The 23,548-nt window shown below is 39.4% G+C and overlaps 1 protein-coding gene across 3 annotated transcripts in view; it reads right to left on the bottom strand.

The window, feature by feature from the left end:
• The window catches only part of RASGRF2 (Ras protein specific guanine nucleotide releasing factor 2), a 106,066-nt gene that overhangs the window by 67,024 nt on the left and 15,494 nt on the right, over positions 1-23,548 (bottom strand). For all 3 annotated transcript variants that reach the window (XM_087715681.1, XM_087715682.1, XM_087715683.1), the window contains exons 2-6: positions 13,992-14,098; positions 10,224-10,371; positions 8,349-8,438; positions 2,075-2,328; positions 454-533 (exon numbers count right to left, since the gene is read on the bottom strand). In XM_087715681.1, coding sequence (XP_087571807.1) covers positions 454-533; positions 2,075-2,328; positions 8,349-8,438; positions 10,224-10,371; positions 13,992-14,098 — 679 coding nt within the window. The remainder of the gene's footprint in view (positions 1-453; positions 534-2,074; positions 2,329-8,348; positions 8,439-10,223; positions 10,372-13,991; positions 14,099-23,548) is intronic.

The following is a 23,548-nucleotide window of genomic DNA, read 5'->3' as shown; positions in this document are numbered from 1 at the left end:
ATTCCATTTGTAGCATTGTGTAATTACAAGTATTTAAAAGGAAGGCATCTTTATTAAAGTTTCCCCTAATACTGCTGCAATTTGTCTGCTCAGGTCTTCATTAAGAACATTAAGTAATTGATACAATTTTATCTACATTAATAAATTTAAACTGAAGGCTTTTTGCAAGTACATCTCATACAAGGACAGAACTTCAAATGATAAAAATATCACATTTGTCTTATTTCTGCCTGCTATATAGTTATTCAAAAAAATGAAATACAGTGCAGCTTCCTAACATTGTTATCCTTTTGAACAAACAATACACAGGTAGATATTGCAAGTTTCTAAATTTATACAACAGGGCAAATAAAAAATAAAGCAATTTATTGTAAGGAAATTTAAAAAACCTTAACTTTTAAATAAAAAATGTAATGCTAATATTTAAGCACAGAAACCAACACACAAAGTTACCTAAAATTAATGTAGGCCAGTTTGCTATTCTTGCTTTTAATCCTTGATGAAATATTTCATGAAGGAACATTATAGTTTCACTGGAGGGAAATAAGAGTTGACAAAATAAAACAAAAAATTAAAAATCTCTGTGTAAAATATATTATTTGAAATTATCAGCACATATCATAAAACGACTATTAAAACAGGCTATCTGAATAAGCATTGCCACTTCGTGCAGTGATTAGAACTTTAAAAATAAATAAAACTACAGAGCAGCATTTTTCATAACTTTGAAATAATAAACAATATTTTTATTTAGCTATATTTATTTAAATAATTTATACCTTGGAAGTTTACAAAAGAAAATGATGAACTACATCAATTATAAACAGAAACAACGAGAGTTTTAGTTCCAGCACAAAATGAAGATGACTATCAAGTAGCATCTGAAGCTCTTTTAATAGTGACGGGCAGAATATCCCCAAATTGGGCATTCTGTGAATGGGGAGTGACAATTTTGGACCCACTAAATTCTAAGTCAATTTGATCACTTGAATGTTGCCAATACATGCACATCAGCTACACAAAACATCCCCAACCTAAAGTATCTAAAGAGCTGAAAGTGAAACTAAAATGCCTAGATTTGCTAGGCTGAGAAGCCCAGCAGGAATACACCTTCTTGCACCTTCTATCCAGTTGTGGGTTACGGCCGATACACCCCGGTACAGGTGTACCAGTGTCTGCTGGGAGCACCAGGTACCGTTCCGGTATGGTGCTCCAGAGGACCCACTCGTCCACTCTCCTTACCTATATTTGACCCAACCGGGCCACTTGCGCATGGGCACGGAGGGTATGGTACCTGCATGACATTCTGTCAAGCAGCTGGAGCGTCACAGGCAGTGGGTGCACATGCGCGCATAGCATGCATGCATGTGGTGGATGCCCAGACCCATTGCAGCGTCCCGGTTGTGACGGGATCTGGAACCCACCACTGCTTCTATCCTAATTGATATGATTGGCAAGGATATCAAAGAGTCCATAGATGCACCATTTGACTTTGATTCAATCATTTGGGATTACCTGTCCACTAGCAATAGCAATAGCAATAGCAGCTAGACTTATATACCATTTCATAGGGCTTTCAGCCCTCTCTAAGCAGTTTACAGAGTCAGCATATCGCCCCCACAGTCTGGGTCCTCATTTCACCCACCTCGGAAGGATGGAAGGCTGAGTCAACCTTGAGCCGGTGAGATTAGAACCACTGAACTGCAGATAACAGTCAGCTGAAGTGGCCTGCAGTACTGCAGCCTAACCACTGCACCACCTCGGCTCTAATTTTATAATATCCAAGGCCATATGTTATTCAATTTAATTTTGAAAGTATCAACATAAATCAGTTTTCCATATCATCCCAATGAAGCTACCACAATTAGGGGTGGAGAAACTGGAATTCATCTAGTCTTTCCCTGCCACCAAAAAAAGGAAGGAAATGAGAGCTTTCAATTTCAATCTTCTAAAAATCAAATGCAATCATGTACTACACATTCTACAGATTTTTAACACCATAAATCAAAACAGATTAGAAAACAATTTCATGCAATCATATTGGAATGGATTTTTTAAAATGTATCAATAATACCTGTTGAGGAAGATGCTGCTAACATCATCATGACTAATAGGTGGTTTCTTTGAACTTGCAGCCATTCTTAAGGGCCTTAGAAAACAATTCACAAGGATATAAAGTTGATGCACATATTCAGATTCTGCCTCAACCATATTGAAAACTATCTGGTTTCTTTTTCGCATACTTTCTGCATGTGGAGAACAAATATAATCTTGGACAATTGTCTTCCATTTTCTTCTACACAACCAACCACGCATAAAACTCTGTACCTAAAAAGTGAATTTTGAAAAAATCATTTTTTATTATGTTCACAGACCAGCATTACAAATAAAAGCATTAAAAACAACAAAAATAGCAAAAAATAAAGACAGAATAATATATTGTGATTGGTAGTGGATTAACAGTTAAAGTTTGCCTAATTTTATATACAGTATAATAGAATTTGGCCACCTTCAGAAAAACTACTTCATAGTGATCTGATAAAAAAAAATATTTTAATGGTCTTTGAAATGCATATACAGTATATATATAATATATATGTAGGTCTTTGGTTATTCAGGTTTTCTCCCGTGTAAAATTTGAAGTGTCTTGGCGACGTTTCGTTGAAGTCTCATTCGTCATCTTCAGGCTAGTTTACTCGGCTTCGTGCTTCTAGGAGCAATGTGAGATCGCAGCTGTTTCTTCCTTTTAACTGCCAGTGTGGGTGTGAGTTGATTGGGTGGGAGCTTCGCTGTGTTCTGATTGGGTGGAGGTGTGTTCTGATTGGTTGGGGGTTTGTGTTCGGCTTAGTCTGAGTTGCTGGGGAATTTGAGCTGGTGAGCTGCATTGCTGTTATTTGGCTTCGTGTTTGTGGCCGTGCCAGCTCTTCATGGTGAGTGTCAGTCTGCTTCATGTATGGATTGGAGGGGTTTGAAGTGGATAATGATGAAGCTGCGGTCTGGCTTCTGGTCCTTGGTCATGCCTCATCATCCGTGTCAGTTTGAGTCTGCTTTCTGCGTGGATGTATGGTGGTGACATCCTGTGTGGCTCTCGTGAGTGTGGGTCTGGTGTCATTCCTCATGTTAGGGATGTGTTTGTCAATAAGGGTGGGTTTCCAAATGGCTGGTAGGCGGGAGGTATCGTCTCCTTTGTTCATGCTGTGTGGGCGTTTTTCTATCTCGATGGCTTCTCTGATTATTCTGTTGTTAAAGTGTTCAGCTTTGGTGATAGTTCTGGTCTTTTTAAAGTCAATTTTATGTCCTGTGGCTTTAAAGTATTGGACCAGGGAAGAAGTTGGTTCCTCTTTTCTGACTGCGTTCTTTCAAAAGGATTCAACTTTGCAGTTGCCCCCAAATACATCCCCACTGAAACCATTATATGTGGAGTTGAAACCAGCCTGACCAAAATCAACCCCGACAATGCTAATAGAATCAGACTCGAAATCACTAACATCCTCTGCACCAGCATGCCACCCAAAAGCAACTTACCCAAAGAAGAACAGACAGCATTACTTAACCTGAAAGAAGACACTGGCATAAAAATCCTACCAGAAGACAAGGACAATGCCACGGTGGTTATGAACACATCTGACTACCAAACCAAATTAACCAACCTATTCCAAGACTCCACATACAAACCCCTAAATATAGACCCCACCACCTACCTGGAAAAAACCACTAGATCCAAAATAAAAGCCTCCCCCATCAGCGAAGAGATCCAGCAAAGAATCATTCCCAGAGAGGAATCATCCAGACGCCCTAAGCTCTATAGTCTCCCCAAGATACACAAAGAAGGAACTCCACTTAGACCCATAGTCAGCTCCATAGGCTCACCTCTACAAAATCTAGCCAAATTTCTCGCCAAACAACTACAGCCCTATGCAGAATCCATCACCTCACATGTAAAAAACTCATTCCAGTTCATAGAGATCATAAAGAAATAAAAAACCAAACTTACAGCCCAGTGACCTACTCATGAGCTTCGATATCATATCCCTCTTCACCCAAGTGCCAATCAAAGAAGCCTTGACAGCTATCCAAAACAAATATAACCCCCCCAAACACATCCTAGATCTGACCAACCACTACCTATCCAACACATACTTCATTTATAATGGACAAAAATACAAACAGATAGAAGGAGCACCCATGGGATCATCCCTCTCACCTGTCATTACCAACCTCTACATGGAAAACTTTGAAACCCAAGCTCTAGAAAAATCTGATCACAAACCCAAACTCTGGCTGAGATACGTACACGACCCTTTCATAATCTGGCCACATGGGAAAGAAAAACTGGACAACTTCCTAACACACCTCAACAGCCTTCACCCCAAAATACAGTTCACCATGGAAACAGAAGTGAACAACCAACTTCCCTTCCTGGATGTCTTAATCTACAGGAAATCTAATGGCTCCCTAGGACACACCATCTACCAGAAGAAAACACACACTAACCGCTATCTGTACACACTCTCACACCACCACCTAGCCCAGATCAACTCCGTAGCCAAGACACTCATCTCCAGAACAAAACGCTTAGCTGACGAACAACACCTAAAAACCGAACTACTCTCACCAATGTACTGATATCCAATGGATTCCAAAGAAATAAGATTACCAACCTAATCCAAAAAGAAACCCGCACCCAAATCCAAGACAGAGAACAAGAAAATGGAAAAGCCCTTCTCCCATACATAAAAGGCACCACAGACAGAATCAGCAAAATCCTCCAGAAATACAACATCAAGACAGCATTCTGCACAAACCGAAAAATATCCATCATCCTAAGAAACCTCAAAGACAAATTGAATTAGAAAATCAAGGAGTATATGAAATCCCATGCACCACCTGCCCCACCACATACATCGGACAAACCAACAGAAGAATAAGTGCACGCATTGAAGAACATAAGAACGCAGTCAAAAAAGAGAAACCAACTTCTTCCCTGGTCCAACACCTTAAAGCCACAGGACATGAAATTGACTTTAAAAAGACCGGAACTATCCCCAAAGCTGAACACTTTAACAACAGAATAATCAGAGAAGCCATCGAGATAGAAAAACGCCCACACAGCATGAACAAAGGAGACGATACCTCCCGCCTACCAGCCATTTGGAAACCCACCCTTATTGACAAATGAGTCCCTAACACAAGGAATGACACCAGACCCACGCTCACGAGAGCCACACAGGATGTCCACGCAGAAAGCAGACTCAAACTCATATGGACGATGAGGCATGACCAAGGACCAGAAGCCAGACCACAGCTGCATCATTATCCACTTCAAATCCCTCCAATCCATACATGAAGCAGACTGATACTCATCATGAAGAGCTGGCACGGCCACAAACACAAAGCCAAACAACAGCAACGCAGCTCACCAGCTCAAATTCCCCGGCAACTCAGACTAAGCTGAGCACAAACCCCTAACCAATCAGAACACAGCGAAGCTCCCACCCAAACAACTCACACCCCCACTGGTAGTTAAAAGGAAGAAACAGCTGCGATCTCACATTGCTCCTAGAAGTATGAAGCCAAGTAAACCAGCCTGAAGATGATGAATGAGACTTCGTTGAAACGTTGCCAAGACACTTTACACGGGAGAAAACCTGAATAACCAAAGACCTACATACAAACACCCCCAAAAATCTCAGAAAATAAATATATATATACTATATATTATAGTATATACTATACTAGTCTCCCTTTATTTATTTATCAGCACAAATGCAACACAAATGTAACAAAGGCAACAGTAAAAATAATGGCTTTCTGTCTGGATGGTCTCTTGTGATGAGCCGATAGACAGAGAAAGGAAGCAGTATGCTTCCTCCCATATTTGGGCATACCAGGGGTTGTGACACAATACATACCTATTTCCCTGGCTTAGCTGATAAAGGAGGAGAACCTGCGGCCTAGTGGCTAATACAGCTGCCTAATATGTAATACAGCCCAGGTTTGAATCCCAGTAAGGGTATGGCTAGCTGATGAGAGTTAAATAGCTTGAAATAGATCTATACTAGTCTCCCTTTATTTATTTATCAGCACAAATGCAATATGTATGTATGTATGTGTCACAACCCCTGGTATGCCCAAATATGGGAGGAGGAATACTGCTTTCTTTCTCTGTCTATCGGCTCATCACAAGAGACCATCCAGACAGAAAGCCAATATTTTTACTGTTGCCTTTGTTACATTTGTGTTGTATTTGAGCTGATAGTCTCCCTTTATTTATTTATCAGTTCAAATATATATATATATATTAATATATCAGTGTCTCAAGAAAGGAAAGGAAACATGCCTGCAATTAGTAAATATAAAGTGGCAATTACTCTTTTACTTCTTATCTTAGAGCATGCTTAGAAAGAATAGTTTAGCTGATCTTAGAATATTTGGCATTGTAGATTGGCTGAGAAAATAGAGACTATGCAGGGGAATTAGGATGCTTGGTTTGATTTAAGTACAGCAAAAATATATTTATGAGAGTCACATCTGAATAACAGAATTAAATTCAGGAAATTCAAGTAGCCATTCTTCACATTTGTTTTGGAGGATATGTAATGGAACATGAGGGAAAGTGAACACAGAACTAAACCAAAACTTATTAAAACAATCATGCCTACTTCTGGGGTAAAGATGCATCTATTTTAATAAGTTTATATGCATTTTAGAACACTTGAACAGTCAATCCAAAACTATGCTTAGGCTTCTACTTAATGCCTTCTATTTTTACCAACATCTCCCATTTAAAATCAATTGGAAGGGAAACATTCCCCTAGGTCTATACAATAAATTGTATTGATTTAAATGGAAATTAACTGTAGCGGAACTAATGTGGCATAATAGTTAAGTTTATAGGTTTAGGTTTATAGGTTTATTGGGATTTATATGCCGCCCTTTTCCCTGAGGGGACTCAGGGCGGCTTACAACCACAGGGGAGGGGAGGTGCAAGGTCAAAACAAAACAATTGGTGAACAAAAGAAAAATAATAAAACACAACTTTCATTCAGCAATCAAACACTCGGGCGGGTGATTGGAAACCTATTCCCAGGCCTGCTGGGAGAGCCAGATCTTGAGGGCTGCGCGGAAGGTCTGGATCGTGGTGAGGGTGCGGATCTCCATGGGGAGCTCGTTCCATAGGGCCGGGGCAGCAGCAGAGAAGGCTCTCCTCCGTGTGGTCGCCAGTCGGCATTGACTGGCTGATGGAATTCGGAGGAGGCCTAGTCTGTGCGATCTAATTGGTCGATTTAGGGAGGTAATCGGCAGAAGGCGGTCTCTCAAGTACCCAGATCCACTACCATGGAGTGCTTTAAAGGTGGTCATTAGTATCCTGAAGCGCACCCGGAGACCAACAGGTAGCCAGTGCAGCTCGCGGAGGACAGGTGTAACGTGGGCGAACCGAGGTGCGCCCACTATCACTCGCGCGGCCGCATTCTGGACTAGCTGTAGTCGCCGGATGCACTTCAGGGGCAACCCCATGTAGAGCCCATTGCAGTATTCCAGTCTGGAGATCACAAGTTGTTGGATTTCAACCAAAAAGACTCAGATTCAACATCCTAGTGTTTAGTTGTTGACTTTGGATAAGTAGTTATCTTTATGCCAACCTACTTCCCAAGGATGTTGGACACTTTAGGAATAAAATGAGGAGTGAATTGATTCATGCATGCTACCCTGAGTTCCCATAGAAGACAATTGGCAAACCTAATGTCATTATTCACAATTAAGCAGTTTTAAATAGTCAAACAAAGTGGTAATATATTTTCTATCCAATGCATGTGTCAAAAGACCACCAATATATAACCCTAATGTAAAATGCAAAAGGAAAAAAATCCTGCTAATAATAGCACCTATTGTTTGAAATATCATTATCATCCATAAATGTAAGTTTATAAGTACTTTGATAACAATGCACTGTTGGCTATATAAACTTTTAAATTTCTCTTCCCTTTTTTCTCTTTTCCTTCTTCTAGTATCAGAATAGCAACTATTAAGGACGTTCCCTTATAAGATGTTCAAACTTCATTTTTGTAGTGATACCTTACATTCAAAAGCTTAAAAATGCAATAGTTAGAATTTTTTTCTTTGGAATTGGTTTCACAGAGTACTTTGATACATGAATTTTAAGCCACATGGATCTTATTAACATCACTGTCTCTTTCATCAAACAGTTCATAAAGATAATTAGTTGTTCTGGAACACTTACTAAATGTTATGCTGCACGATCAAATGAAAATATATTTTCTTTAATTGAAATAAAAAAATAGGAAATGATGTTATCACTTCTCTATCTAAATGGAGTAGAAAAGTACCTTTTTAATCTTTTTAATATCTGGATCTTCTTCTTCTTGATTGCCTTGATATGGTCTCATTCGTTCTTTTGTTTTGTTGAGAGCTACAATCTAGTAAAAACAACAAACAAAAATGTAAAATCTTAAAAAGTTTTCAACAGATTTCACAAATATAACATGAAATGTTGAAGATGTAATTTCAAGCCACTGGAACTTTACTTACTTACTTACTTACTTACTTACTTACTTACTTACTTAATTTTTGTCCTTTTTATGTAGTGTATATTGTGGTGGTGCCCCTTTGAGAGCTGTATGCAACAAAATCTCATTCAAATGCATGCCGACTAGTGTACATTTAAAGTGATAATAAAGTTAAAGTTAGAATAAGTCTAAGTGTGGTTTTATAAACTTTCAATTTCTGAAAAAGAACTATATAAAATAACACTCAGGTAGGCGAACAGATATCTTTTGTCTTCCATTAGCTGCCAAGATATAATGATCCATAGTAGAATATTTCAATTATATTATTCCCATGAGAATTATTTCAGGTTAAGGCCACATAATATGCATTATACAAAACATATACTTTCCAACACCTGCTTGATCTGAAAGTCATAAGTTTTCTCAGTACTTTTCTCAGCTGTCAGGATCTGGATGGGGATGAACAAATTGGTGCTCAATCCTGATAAGACCGAGTGGCTTTGGATGTTACCCCTGAAGGACAGTTCAGATAGTCTGTCCTTGATCCTGGTGGGTGAAGATTTACACCCCGCAGAGAGGGCTCGCAATTTGGGGGTCCTCCTGGATTCACAACTGACACTGGAACACCATCTGTCGGCTGTGATTAGGGGGGCCTTTGCCCAGGTTGCAGCCCTACTTGGACTGGGGGGGCACTTCAAACGGTCACTCACGCCCTTGTCACCTCAAGGCTCGATTATTGCAATGTGCTCTACATGGGGCTACCCTTGAAAAGCATTCAGAGACTACAGCTAGTCCAGAATGCAGCCGCGCGAGCCATTTTGGGTGTACCGAGATACACCCATATCACACCTGTCCTCCGCGAGCTGCACTGGCTGCCAATTGGTCTCCAGACGCAATTCAAGGTGTTGGTTATCACCTTTAAAGTCCTACATGGCTCAGGACCAGCGTATCTATGAGACCGCCTACTGCCACATACCTCCCAACGGCCGATAAGATCCCACAGGGTGGGCCTCCTTCGGATGCCGTCAGCCAGACAATGTCAGCTGTCGGGCCCCCGGAGGAGAGCCTTCTCTGTGGCTGCTCTGACCTTGTGGAACCAGCTACCCCCAGAAGCCGGACCTTACCCACTCTCATGGCCTTCAGAAAAGCTGTTAAAACCTGGCTGTTCTGGCAGGCCTGGGGCTGTTGATCTTATTGTTAAGGTCCAGCCCCGATTAGAAATGTATGCCTGTTGGTAAATTTTTAAATTATTCTTTTATTTTGCTTTTCTTTTTTCTTTCTTTGTAAGCCGCCCAGAGTCCTCCGGGATTGGGCGGCCTAGAAATTTAACAAACAAACAAACAAACAAATAAATAAATAAATAAATAAATAAATAAATACTTGAATCTAAGAAAGCAGGATTGTTATTAAAGCAAATTGTCATAGATACATTTTTTGTTTGCTTTTAGCTTGCCCAGTTAGAATAACAAGCAAGGCAATCATTCCAAATAACATTCAAAAACATCTTGCAAGACTAATAAAAATGATTAATACACTTGACAAAATAGAAATGTAATAATGTTCATATTCAAAGATATTACTTCTAGCCAAAGTTTTAGTATAATTAATGAAACATTTGCCAATAATTAAAAAAGGAAGGCAGACTGTAAATTAGACAGCAGTAGCAGCACAATAAGAATGACTTTTGAAATATACCTCTGATTTAAGTCTTTCAATTTCTGTGTCTTGATCTTCAAGCTGATGACGTAGCTGATTTGCAGATATCTTTTCTGTCTCTACAATTTGAACTAGATGGATATATTTTTGCATCAATACTTCCCTCTCAATCAGGATATCTGAATAGCTATATGTTGAAAAAAATAATGAAAATGTTTATGTTAAAAATTATGTAGGCAACATATTTAAGCAAAGTTTGAAATACTAGATTCCATTATTCTTAGCAAATAAATTAGTTGGTGTATTTCCACACATTTTTATGTTTTACAACTTAAGTATAAATATGACACGGAATATTTAAATATGCAGAGCTGGGAAAAACAGCTTTATTGGTAATATTGATGTTAAGATATTCTTATGTTTATCAAAACAGAATTTATTCTATTAGGTGGTTTTTGACCAATAAACTTCCTATTATTTTTTATAAACTCTACAGTTTATAAAAAATAATAGAAAGTTTACACTCTCAGGCATTCTACAATGGTTTCCCTGGTATAGAACCAGTATTTAATTTGGGGACATATAAAGGAAAAAGTTTTTAATAAATTCATTGTTACTTTCAATAAATATTGCAACATAATGTGCTATGGAATACATGCTTTATTTAACTGATATTACACAATAGATGTATCAAAGGTCCTGTTGTAAGATGTTGGCTTTAAAAAAACCTGATTTTTCTTTGGTCATAGCAATTTGACCATGTATTTGCCTCAAGGCATAACACTAAAACTATGCAATGGAAATGCTTTGTTTGGCTTTTGGACAATCATGAATATAAAAAATAACCTGTAGTATTGAGTGATGCCACCTTCCAAAGGGACATTTTATTCCCAATTCCTGTAGACTGATCTGATAATAAAAGGTTTATAACTTCTTCTAGTTATAAAGTAGGTTTTCCTGTGTCATGAAGGAAATGCTTTCTTTTGGCCTTGTACTCTGAGCACTTGGAAAAGCAATAGCTGTCTTCTCAGGTCCTGAGACAATAGTTAAGCAAAAGAGCCTTCTGGTAGTTCTTTACAAGCAAGAAGCTACACAGCCAAGATAGCCACAAAGTGACAGGAGAAATTGGGGAAAGAAATGCCAGGAAAAGAGTCTGGCAGCCTATTCTAAAACCAGTCATTCAGGAAAAGGGCAGCCTTGGGATCAGAAGAAAAAGTGAACCAGCCAAGGAGAGGGCAATACATTCAGTGGCAGGTAGACCTATATTCCCTGTTGTTTTTTGAGGTGGGTGACAACAGAAGCAATCTTCTGACAACCAACTAGAGAGACAGACCAGAAAGAACAGCACTCAAATAACTAATTCTTTATCAAGAACACAGTTTTTGAGTCTCCTTCTACTCCATCAGCTGAATATCAATGATCTCTGAAGGGTAAGATTTGTCAACTCATGTAATCTATAGGAGTCCCAGCCAGTTCCCTCTTAGATTTAGATTTAGATTTTACTTTATTTGTATGCCGCCCTTTTCCCTGGGGGGACTCAGGGCGGCTCACAATTCAAGGGAAGGGAGGAATAGACAAGTTACAAACATGAAGACAGTACACCGTTAAAAAGCACAACAGTCATACCATTCGAGTGGGGTTGAAGTCTTTAGCCCCAGGCCTGTCGGAACAGCCAGGTTTTAAGGGCTATGCGGAAGGTCTGGAGGGTGGTGAGGGTACGAATCTCCACGGGGAGTTCGTTCCAGAGGGTCAGAGCAGCCACCGAGAAGGCTCTCCTCCGGGTAGTTGCCAGTCGACATTGGCCGGCTGATGGAATTCGGAGGAGGCCTAATCTATGGGATCTTATTGGTCTAGTGGAGATAATTGGCAGTAGGCGGTCTCTCAAGTACCTTCAATGAATGCTTTTACTAAAGCAGAATTGCATGTACTTTCAACTATGCGGAGATGAGGTGCCTTCCTTTTTACAGGAAAGCAGCTATTTTCACTTCCAGATGCCCATTCTGTGAAGCCTATTTATCCTGTCGATTCAGAAGCAGAAAGTGAGACCAATGGAGTAAAGAAAAGGCTACAACTCCTAACAGTCTTCAGCCTAAGTAATCTGGAAGGCCTCCTATTTTCTTTGGGAAAATAAGGTAGAAGCCATATTCCATAGGGCTGCATCAGGAAAGCAATATCTCTCAGTTAATAACATTATGCACTTCGCATTTTGTCATGAATTGGATACACCTAAATTCCTATAGCTGTGATTACAATAGCAAACAGAAGAATGCTCTTTTAATTTATACCATATGTTTTATTTTATTCCAAGAAAAATATACCTTTTGTAAAATCTTATAAAGAAAAGCAATAAGTTACAATAAGAAATGAGAATAATGGATTGTAGCCAGACATATGTCTGAGAGTTCAGAGAAATATTTAGAACAGCCAGCATTAAAAGTTAACAAGATTTTCAAGTGGGTGATTACTTAAAGTTTCACAGGAAAAACTACAAGTGTGTCTTCTCTGGTCAACTCCTTCACTAAAAATGTAATGTTGAAATAAGAAATTCCCTCTCAATCTTCTCACACTATCTGAAAAACCATAAATTCTGAAATTCAGCATTAGCAAATAATTTATCCAATTTATAGACAGGTGCAATCCTAAAGGACTTTTGATGGCAGATAAAAATACACAAAATATATACCATCAAATAAAAGTAAAACACAAATTGCAAAATATATAGCAAAGCCAATTTACAAATCCAACCAAATGCCCTCCAGAAGGGCTCTGTTTCCAGCTGCTTCTCTGATATCCAGTGTAAGAGCAACTTCTTCCAGTTAGATCAGATTTTTATCATGGTGCCACTGAGGCTGAGATCAAACTATAAGTAAGAGTGTATTTTAGAGAGTGTTATCAGGGTGGATTGGTAACTTGTTTTTCAAAATATCTGGAATGTTAATGGATAAAAAAGATACCTTAAGGCAGGGGTGTCAAACTCGATTTCATTGAGGACTGCATTAGGGTTGTGTTTGACCTTGGGAGAGGGGCAGGGGGCATGGCTGGCTGGCGTGGCCAGCTCGATGTCACTCAAAAACCTGCTCCAGCCCTCTGCCAGTGAAAACAGCCCCACAGGTCATATCTAAGCACCCTGCAGGCCGCATTGGGCCCGCGGGCCTTGAGTTTGACACTCCTGCCTTAAGACATCCATTTTGTCCTTTTCTCAATGAGAAGATCCACCCACAAGGAAGGAGAAATTATTTCTATATTTTAAGAGGTGGAAAATTCCAGGGGTAGTAGGGGGGAACTACAAAATGAACGCTGCAAGGTCATATATGGTCCAGAAGTTACCTTCTCTTGTTTTATTTGTTTGTTTTATTTTCCACCCTTTTCATGGTTCAAGGTGACTCAATACCATTAAAAAATGGTCTACGTACATGAGTTCAACAATGGCTCTTCATGTTATTTTACTGTTGCAATATAAAAATGACTCAAGCTGCTGCTCCTACCTCAGAAGGTATGACTACCCAAAAGACAAAATATATGAATCACGCTGGGTTAATACTGCAGACCTGAGTATCGGGTATAGTGAACAAATGTGACAAAACAAGGTAAAGGTGGCATTGGAGAGTTATGAATGAATTAGAAATAAACATTTTTAAGAATATTGGCCTGAACTTTTCTTTTTCTGCATTATAAGCGAAAGAGGCACAGAAGGAGTTGGTAATGGTGAAGAAATCCCCAGGAGAGAGGAAGAAAAGGAAAGAAGGAAGGAAGACATTGTCCTTTAACCAAACCAACTTATTAGTAACTAGTGTTGGAATTTCATACCTGGCTTGCTGAATAGCCTCCACCCACTCTTCTCCATCTGCTTCTTCCTCACAACGGAGCTCAAGCGGCTTCTGCCCTTCATGGCCAAAGAGGACTGTGAAATAATACTGTAAATAGTTTTTAAAAGGTTTAAATGTAGTAATGTAATGTCAATATAATAATACAATAAAATTAAAATGTAAATATTAACCAAAAAGTATAATCAGTACATACAATGAACCTCTGCTTTATCACAATTCATAGAGCTTTCTCTTGGTGAAAAAGATTTCTGAATTGAACAGATCCTCTACTCAGGAAAAGAATTTGGCTTCAGAAACATATTTGTAGAACACTCTCCCTGTATCTGTTCTAAATACATTATGTTGCTGTTCTTAGGCTTCAGCAATAAAATTACCACAATGCTGCAGTCACTTATATGTCATCATCAGGGGTGGATTGCTGCCGGCATTACTGCCAGTTCGGTAAGCGCACCAGACGTGCATACCACACATGTGCGCAGTTGCCCATAAATAGGTCTGCGCATGCACAGAATATTAAAAAATAGGGGGGGAACATGCCGTGCCGACTGGGCTAGGAGGCGTGGCAGGTCTGGGTCACTGCCAGTTCCGGCAACCCTGGCCAGCAAACCACTACTGGTTCGGCCATCTATAACATATAAAATAGGGAATAGTGACTCCTGGTTTTCTACTTTTGCTGTCCCTTTTGTTGTATAGCAAACCTTGCAAAAAGACTAAATTGGCGAACCTTAAAATTTTAATAGGTTGATAGCTTTTGACTTACAAATTGGGCTTGGTATTGATAAAACATAAACATCAGCAATGGCAATATATAGCACTTACTTATATACCGCTTCATAGTATCTGGTAACCAGTGACATGCAGTGAGGTTTATGGCTGGTGAGGCAAGCAGGCAAAAGCTGCCCTATGTCTGCCAGTGGCGGGGCTTCAGGGGGGCTTTCCGAAAGCCCCCCCTCGAAGCCCCGCCGCGGCTTTCCAAAAGCCCCGACGAAGCCCCGAAGCCCCGGCGCCAGCCTGGTGGCTTCCTACTGGACTCCCATCTACAAACCGACGCCGATCCACCCGGCCTTCTCACACCCCCTGGCTGCTGCAGCTGTCCTGCGGCATCAATCCATAGCACTGGGCTGAACCGCTGCCTGCCCGGAGCCCTGGCGCAGCTTTCCGAAAGCCCCGGCGAAGCCCCAAAACTTCTCGCTGCCGCCGCACCCCCTCACCTCACCCCCCCGCCTCCTCCGATGAACAATCCTCCACTTTCTTCAACTCAGACGGAGCCGGGACACCCAAGCTGCTGGTGGCGGCGGGGCCACCTGAGCGCCCATGATCCCCCCTCCGCAGCCAGCCAGCCCAGCCAGCCCATTCCTCCTCCAGCGCGGCGAGCTCCAGCAGGTGCGAGGGGACTGGCAAAAGAAAGAAAATGCCAGCCTGCCAGCAGAGGCAGGTAAAAGACCCGCCTCTGCTGGCAGGCTGCCCCTTTCTTCTCAAACAAGCTGACCTCCCTGCTTTCCCCCTTTCCTCTCTTCTCAAACAAACTCTCTCTCAAATTGAGAGAGAACTTGTTTGAGTGAAGTAAAGAAACAAACACACACACATACACATACACAAATTACTTACAATAAAAAAATACTTACAAATTACAATAATTTTGAATTCCTCCCCCCTCCCTCCAACCCACATACCTTTTCCAGATGTTTCACAGAGGATTTCAATTCTGCTCTTGTCTGCCATGATGAAAATATAAAAATGTAAAAAGAAAAAGGCAAGAGCTGCTGAAGCCAGGCTGGGTTAGCTGCTGCCAGAGTCCCCAATGGATGACCCTGCTTAACTGTTTAAAAAAAGCCTCTTAAAAAAGTGTCCTCTACAGGAGGAGGCGAGAGAACTACGTGCCTCCTCTACATAAGGAATTTTTCGGCTTTTAACCCTTGCTTAACTCTGCTCAAGTGATCATAAAGATAGATTAAATGAGGCACATGGTTTTCTTGCCTCCTCCTGCCTCTTTTTTAGAGGCTTTTTTAAACAGTTTTAAACAGTTAAGCACTAAGCAGAATCATCCACTGTGACTCTGGCAGCAACTATCTCAGCCTTTTTCTTTTTATTTTTTTGTTTCTTTTCATGATGACAGTGGTGATGCCCTGCCTCCCCTGCTTCCCCTGACTGCACGTCCCTGCTGGTAACCAACAGGAGACAAAAATCTTGACAAAATGAATGAGACAAACATAGTATGTCCCCGTAAAACATGTAACAAAACTAAAATATGGTTTAGCTGATACAACAGAATATCCTTTCTTTATATAGCATCTTATTAAACCACTCTCCACAAGCAAATAGCAGTATACTAAAGCAGGCTCTTAAGAAGGTTATAGTATTTAGCTTATCAAATGGTTAACCAGCTTCAAATTAATATGCAAATTCCAAAACCTAAAGCCACCAGATTTCTTATATCTACATTTCTATAACCAGAATTTGTTTTCTGGTCACTCTTGCTGCTTTCCATTACATCTACGAAAAGAGCCATGACAAAATCTCAAATGACAAAATCCCAAAGCCCCAAAATAAGCTCCAATGAAGATTGTCATCACACGGAGGGGGGGGAGCATGGCCAACACAGGAGGTGGTGAGTGCATGGGGGCAGATAGTATACAGCAGCAACCACAGCCTGTGCAGCACAGGTGAGTCCCAGCTCTGCGAGCAGGACCCTCCAAGCAGATTTCAATCCATCCCACCATCTCTTGGCTTGACTGTGGCCCTGAGGGCAGAGAAGGCCACGTGGCACATCGGGATCACCTGCCTCCCTCTGTGCCTTTGCCTGCTGCTGGTGCCACTGCACATCAGAATCACCTGCCCCCATTAAATCAGGTATCAATTTGTCCCACCATCTCTCAGCTTGCCCATGTTTCCCCAAAACTAAGCCTTAATGCATTTTTGGGGGCCAAAAATATAGAAGTCCTGGTCTTATTTCTGGAGAAACATAAAGCAGTTTATGTTCTAAATGGACGCTTTTGTTCATAATCAAAAAGCACACCAACTCAGAGACAAGCTTGGATACATAAATAAGATATCAGTGTTCCACATAATGTACCCATAACTTACATATATACTGATAATTTGCAATTGATTATTTTAAAAGGAAATGTGCAGATAAAGCAATCATTAAAGCCATCCATGTGACACAGCTTGTTTGTTGTTGCTATGTATTTAATTTGGTAGCTAGCAAAGGTTAAGATATCTCAGTAACAACTTAACATGCCATCTTTGAAATCTAGTCTTAAATGTATGGACTTGTCGTTCACTTGAGCTAAAAATGGCTAGAGCTGTAAGAAGTATAACAGGTGTGCTGATTACAGTTTGGAGAAAAATATTATACTAGTTCGTTTACAGTTCTCAGCTCATTGGCATACTTAAGAACATCTACTGCTAGGAAAATCTTGTTACAAATCTCAAGATTAGTAAATAATCTATTTTTTCATCTCAAGATTAGTAAGTAATCTATTTTTTTTAATGAACTAAATTTGAAAACTGGGAATCCAAAAATGTCAAATCATATTTCATATACATTTATCTTGTTAATTATCTGCTTTCCGATAATAATAATTCTGCACAAGAACATAGTTTTCCTAGATAGACCTTCTGTTGCCTAGGAGCTTTTGCATGACCCAGCACCCTGCTGACACTGTTCTCATGTTCCTACTCTGGGCAAGCTGTGCATAAGAGCAAGGATTCTTGGTTTGGTTTTATGGTGAAGTCATATACTTGGTATATATATATGAGCATGGCTATATGAAATCTCAGGTCCTGATCAAAAACTCTACAACAAAGCAAAGGAAGAAACCTGCTACATTTAATGGATTTTATCCATGAATTTACCCTGTATTACAAATTAGTTACCACAGGTTAGATATACACTAATTCTGAAAAATGGTCCTAGGTAATCCTCATTTAGTTATCTATCACAGTTGAGGCAGCATCTCATTTGTTAAGTGAAGCTGTCACATCTTTAACTTCAGTAAGGTACTTGACAAAGTAGACCATAGCCTACTTTTGGAGAAGATTGAAAAAAACATGGGATAAACAGTATCAATATAAGATGCATTCAAAATTGGCTGACCAACTGTACTCAGTATTTAGTCATCAATGAAACTATATCTATATATTTATGGAGAGAAGCATGCAGTAGAGTATCTCAAGGTCCTGTCTTAGGTCTAGTACAGGGCGGGGCATAACCTTTTCCTAGGGGGTCACAGCAACACTTGTAATAACAACACAAATAATTCATACACCATTCGAAAGCCCATCAAAAACTGAGTTTATTGACACGATTTAATAGTCAGTATGACCACCATTAGCCCTTCGAACAGCATTCAAACGAGGTGCCTCTCGAAAGGCAATGCATTTTATTCTGTCAATGATCCTTTGTTCTTCCGAATCGAATTTTCCAGCCATTCTTAAAGCAAATTTAACATTTAATAGCTCATTCAATTCAGTTTTTTATGGGCTTTAAAATGAGGTGTCGCGGAAGTTGTAAACTGCTGTCGATCTTGCTGTGACCCCCTAGGAAAAGGTTATGCCCCGCCCTAGAATTGCAAAATAATGACTGTTTGAAGATTTGTTGTGTTCTTATCCACCTCGTTTGAATGCTGTTCGAAGGGCTAATGGTGGTCATACTGACTATTAAATCGTGTCAATAAACTCAGTTTTTGATGGGCTTTCGAATGGTGTATGAATTATTTGTGTTGTTATTACAAGTGTTGCTGTGACCCCCTAGGAAAAGGTTATGCCCCGCCCTGTACTCTTCAACATTTTCATGGGGCTGCCCTTGAAAAGCATCTGGAAGTTTCATTTGGTGCAAAAGGCAGCAGCCTGAATGATTTTGTGTATACCTCGGTGTGCACATGTATCACCTCTCCTGCGGGAGCTGCACTAGTGGCTCTAGAGATTTACTTCTGGGTGCAATTTAAAGTGCTGGGCTTTAAAGCCCTTTATGGCTTGGGACCAGGTTATCTGCGGGACCGACTCTTGCAGGTCACATCTACTCATCCCACTAGAGCGTGGAGACAAGGAATGTTGCAGGTCCTATCCCCTAGAGAGATACACCTGGTGGGACCCAGAAGAAGGCCCTTCTCCGTGGTGGGTCCCTCTCTATGGAACTTCATTCTCTCAGACATTAGAATAGCTTTCACTTGAACGCTCGTCTAGAAGGTATTAAAGATCTGGTTCTGCCAGCAGGCCTGGGGAACCCAGAGCGGGACGAAGTTCATTAAATGGCTTGTGTGGTGTGTTGTCACGGGGTGGGGTGGGTGGGAGTCTATTATATTATTTTATTAGATTAATTTCTTCTATTACTTTTATTTTTTATATATGATGTTTTTATATTCCTGTAAGCTTCCTTGAGTCGCCTTGTGCAAATAGGCGGCAATAAAAGTTTTCTAAAGAAATAAATGTTTTTTTTAATATATTAATTAGCATTCACCTGGGAAAACAATATATATATATATATATATATATATATATATATATATATATATATATATGTATATGTATATGTATATGTATATGTATATGTATATGTATATGTATATGTATATGTATATGTATATGTATATGTATATGTATATGTATATGTATATGTATATGTGTATATATATATATATATATATATATATATATATATATATATATATATATATATATATATATATATATATATATATATATATATATATATATATATATATATATATATATATATATATATATATGTCTTAGGTCTTTTAATGCACTTTTTAAAAATAATGTCTTGTTTATTTTGTTTTGTTTTTTTAACTTTTTTTAAATAAAAAAATGGAAAAAAAGAATGTGGAGTGCTTGAGGTTTGAGGGTAAAGGAGTACTTCACAGTGCAATCCCAAGAAAACAATACAGCAGTTTTAAAAAGATGCTTTAAAAATGCTTTGTATAGGCTTTTAAATACAAAACATTCTACAACCTTATATTTTTACTAGCTTTAATACACATTATGGCTGTTATTATACTATCAGATTTATGCTTGAAAAATTTTGATCCAGCAAAATATATGCATGGAGAAATCTGATTACATGTTCAATCCCTTTTAATGGAACCAATTTGAAGCAATATTTTAAAAAATAGAGTTTCTATTTCCTCAACATTTCAGTCTAAGGAAAAGATAGAACATTTCTGTGCAGGGACTGAATGCTACCCTGACTTCACAATCATCCAACCTCAGGCATTTCTAGGAAGCATCACCTATACTAAGCCCAAAGGAAAAGTTGACAAACACACTAGGTAGTTGCATATTACTGTGAAAAGACAACTCAAACCCAGCTGCATCTAAATTTCCCCCATTCTTCTGTTCTCTAGGGTAAAAATATTCCCAGGTAGGAGGAGCTGAATGTCTGCACACTACTGTACCTTTCAAATTGCTTCAAGAAAGGACTTCACTTCAATTGCTCACTATTCTATGGTTCCCCTTCAAAAGAAATGATTTCTGGTAGGACAAAAAATACAGAAGATTATTGGGGTAATACAGATGATTGTTAATTAAAGATTATCTATATCCTTTGGGAGGGACACAGTGGCTCAGTGGCTAAGACGCTGAGCTTGTGGATCAGAAAGGTCAGCAGTTCAGTGGTTTGAATCCCTGGAGCTGCATAATGGAGTGAGCTCCCATTACTTGTCTCAGCTTCTGCCAACCTACATGTTCGAAACATGTAAAAATGCAAGTAGAAAAATAGGAACCACTTTTGGTGGGAAGGTAACAGTATTCTGTTCGGTGTTAGGTCATGATGGTCACATGACCACGGAGATTTCTTCGGACAGCGTGGGCTCTTCGGCTTGAAACGGAGATAAGCACTGCCCCCTACAGTCAGGAACGACTAGCATATATGTGTGAGGGGAACATTTACCTTTACATTTATATCCTTTGTAAAACATCTTGAAAGAGACAGCCACTGAGAAATAAAAGCCTAATTTTGGAGGGTTTAGTTAATTGAGTCTCAACTGAATCTTGAGTGAAGACAAGTCTTCACTCAAGATTAACTTCCTAGATCTTGCAATGTTTTTAAAATTAATACAATGAAATAATTGTCTATATTTTGCACTTAATATTACCATTAAATATTCAATGTTTTTCTACCCCTTTGGTCAATGGATCTCTCTGTTTTTCTACCTCTCTGGGTCAATAACTCTTGATGAGGGGTGAGATTTATTGTATGTAAACTTTCCCTAACTAGACATCCCTTCTGGTTCTGAGATGACATCGGGTTCAGAAAGCACATCTGAAAGTTTTATTTTGTTCAATAAGGGTATTCCCTGTTGAAATAATGAAAAAATAAGAACTGATACATTAAAGTTCTTACTGGAACTCAGCGCATTCTATGACAGAAGTTATCTGAGAGGAAAAAATTGAAAGTATGTTCCTACCAATAGTAGCCACTTTTCCTTATCTAAATTATACTGCTTTTAGTATACACTTCATCTTATGATCTATTACTTTAAAATGTGCAATTAATTCAACTGAAACGTTTTGGGAAGGCTTCCAAAATGTTACTCTCAGCAAATTGTTTTTGGACTGTGTTAACTATATTACAATCATTTTTTCCATTTAAAGGCTAAGTTTCCCACCATACCCCACCCTATCTATATCCTTCCTGCTCTGGACCATTTAAAAGTAATCTTACAATTACGGTTACGGTTTTAATGTATGAATACAAAAATGGCACAACACCCTATTTCTGCAGTCTAAGAACATGAGTAGAAAGAAAAATACAACTAAGTTCAGAAGCATTTATTTCCCAGAAAATTATGGGACTGCAGTCGAAATGCCATGTGTTCTATGCTCTCATTACCTTTTATTTGCACATTAAGTTGTTGTCAGAAGCAGCTGATAAAATAACTATTGCAGTCTGGGGATAGTTAGCAATCTTAGATAGAATCATACGAAACAGAATTAAAAAATCTTGCATTTTATTCAGTTTGGTATTTTAAAAGTAGAAAAGAAAATTCAAGCTGCATATCAATTTAGAATTCTCTTATTGGCAAAGTTGATTAGGTTTTGCCCTCCAATCACATCACCCAGATTTTAAATCACTTCCATGTAAAGGGGATCACATAAATAAGGGCATACGTTTTAATATTTTACATTCCTTTGAGTATTATTTGTTTTTTAATTCTAAAACCACCAAAGTTTTCAATGACTCTGAGTGGGATACATATTTAAAACCAAAGAAACCCCAGGGCAACAAAAAAAGAAGGCAGTCATCCCGAAAGAACAGACATAAAACTCCTCAGAAATGAGAGACTAGATGTGGTGGAATCTCCAGATAGACTAAAGGGAAGTGTTAAAAAGGAGGCGAGCTAGATGCCTTGCATTGCAAATGAAGTTCAGGCTTGACTTCCCCCTGAATCTGAATCTGATTGTTCCCAAGGAAATTCAGTGAGTCTGGTGAGATTCTTGTAACATAGGTTACTAACAATAAAGTTGCCACAGTCTTTCAGAGGAATGTTGATAAGCACCGACCTTATCTTCCTTGAAAGGCTATCAGAGACCTAATTGCCAAATGCAGAGCAAGGCCAAACTTAGCACAGTCAAACACAACTTTGCAAAGCGTGAAGCTTCCTGCAAAGGCTTATGTCCTGTTTGCTCCTTTTTATGTCTTATGGGAAGGGCCAATCATCTCCAAGCCTTACTCCCGAGTCGACCCTGTTTTCTTAATTGTTCTTGCCTTCTGGCAGCTCTGCATATGCGCACACTGGGAACAGATTCCCTTTGTTCTTCTGCCTCACTGATGTCAGACTCCTGATGCTCTGGAAGCAGCAAATAATTACCCTTGCCCTGCTCTCTGCCTCCGACACAGAGCCATTGTCCAAGCCTTCCCCAGACTCCAGGACTGGCCCATGTTCCTCCCCAACCTCCTCACTGTCTGACTCTGCTGCCAGTTCCGCAGATCGGTGGCAGATCACAACAGATTCTTGTTGATTGTGCCTGACGCTATATGAAAATCCAGTTCAGCAATGACAGGAATTGGCACATAAGACAGACACCTGCTTTTTGAACAGGAGCTGAGAGTCCAAGAAAACTTCCAAATTGGGCATCAGTATCATTCAGGGATGTGCAACCCCATTCAGAACTTGAAGTGTAAAACCCTGGTTTTGAAAAATCCAAATCCTGATAGCCAGTTGGTCTGACCTTAAGTCTATGCCTCCCATTCAGTTCCCTTTAGCTTCCAAGGACAGAAATCTGATAGCATCACTTTGTCAATCAGCATCTTGATGGTACCTGACTCCATGCCAATGCATAACTTTACTCAGCAGCTGCCTATAGATATTACAACAAGAGATGAAAGAATTGGATTCTGTGGCGTCCGGTAGTTTAAAGGCTTTGGACTTGATTAGCCCCTTCCCACCATCACCAACTGTAATCAGACAAAAAAAGAATCACTACCACCACCCCACATAGGACACAGTACATAGTCAATCCAGAAGAATACCACAATTGATGGTATCCAAAACTGCTAGAACTCCGCTGAGA

This window comes from Thamnophis sirtalis, unplaced genomic scaffold (genome assembly GCF_051295495.1).
Source record: "Thamnophis sirtalis isolate CommonGarterSnake01/CBP01778 unplaced genomic scaffold, rThaSir2_p1.2 scaffold_5, whole genome shotgun sequence".
Classification (NCBI taxonomy): Eukaryota; Metazoa; Chordata; class Lepidosauria; order Squamata; family Natricidae; genus Thamnophis; species Thamnophis sirtalis.
Note: the sequence above shows the minus strand (reverse complement) of the source record. Positions and strands in the feature narration are given on the sequence as shown.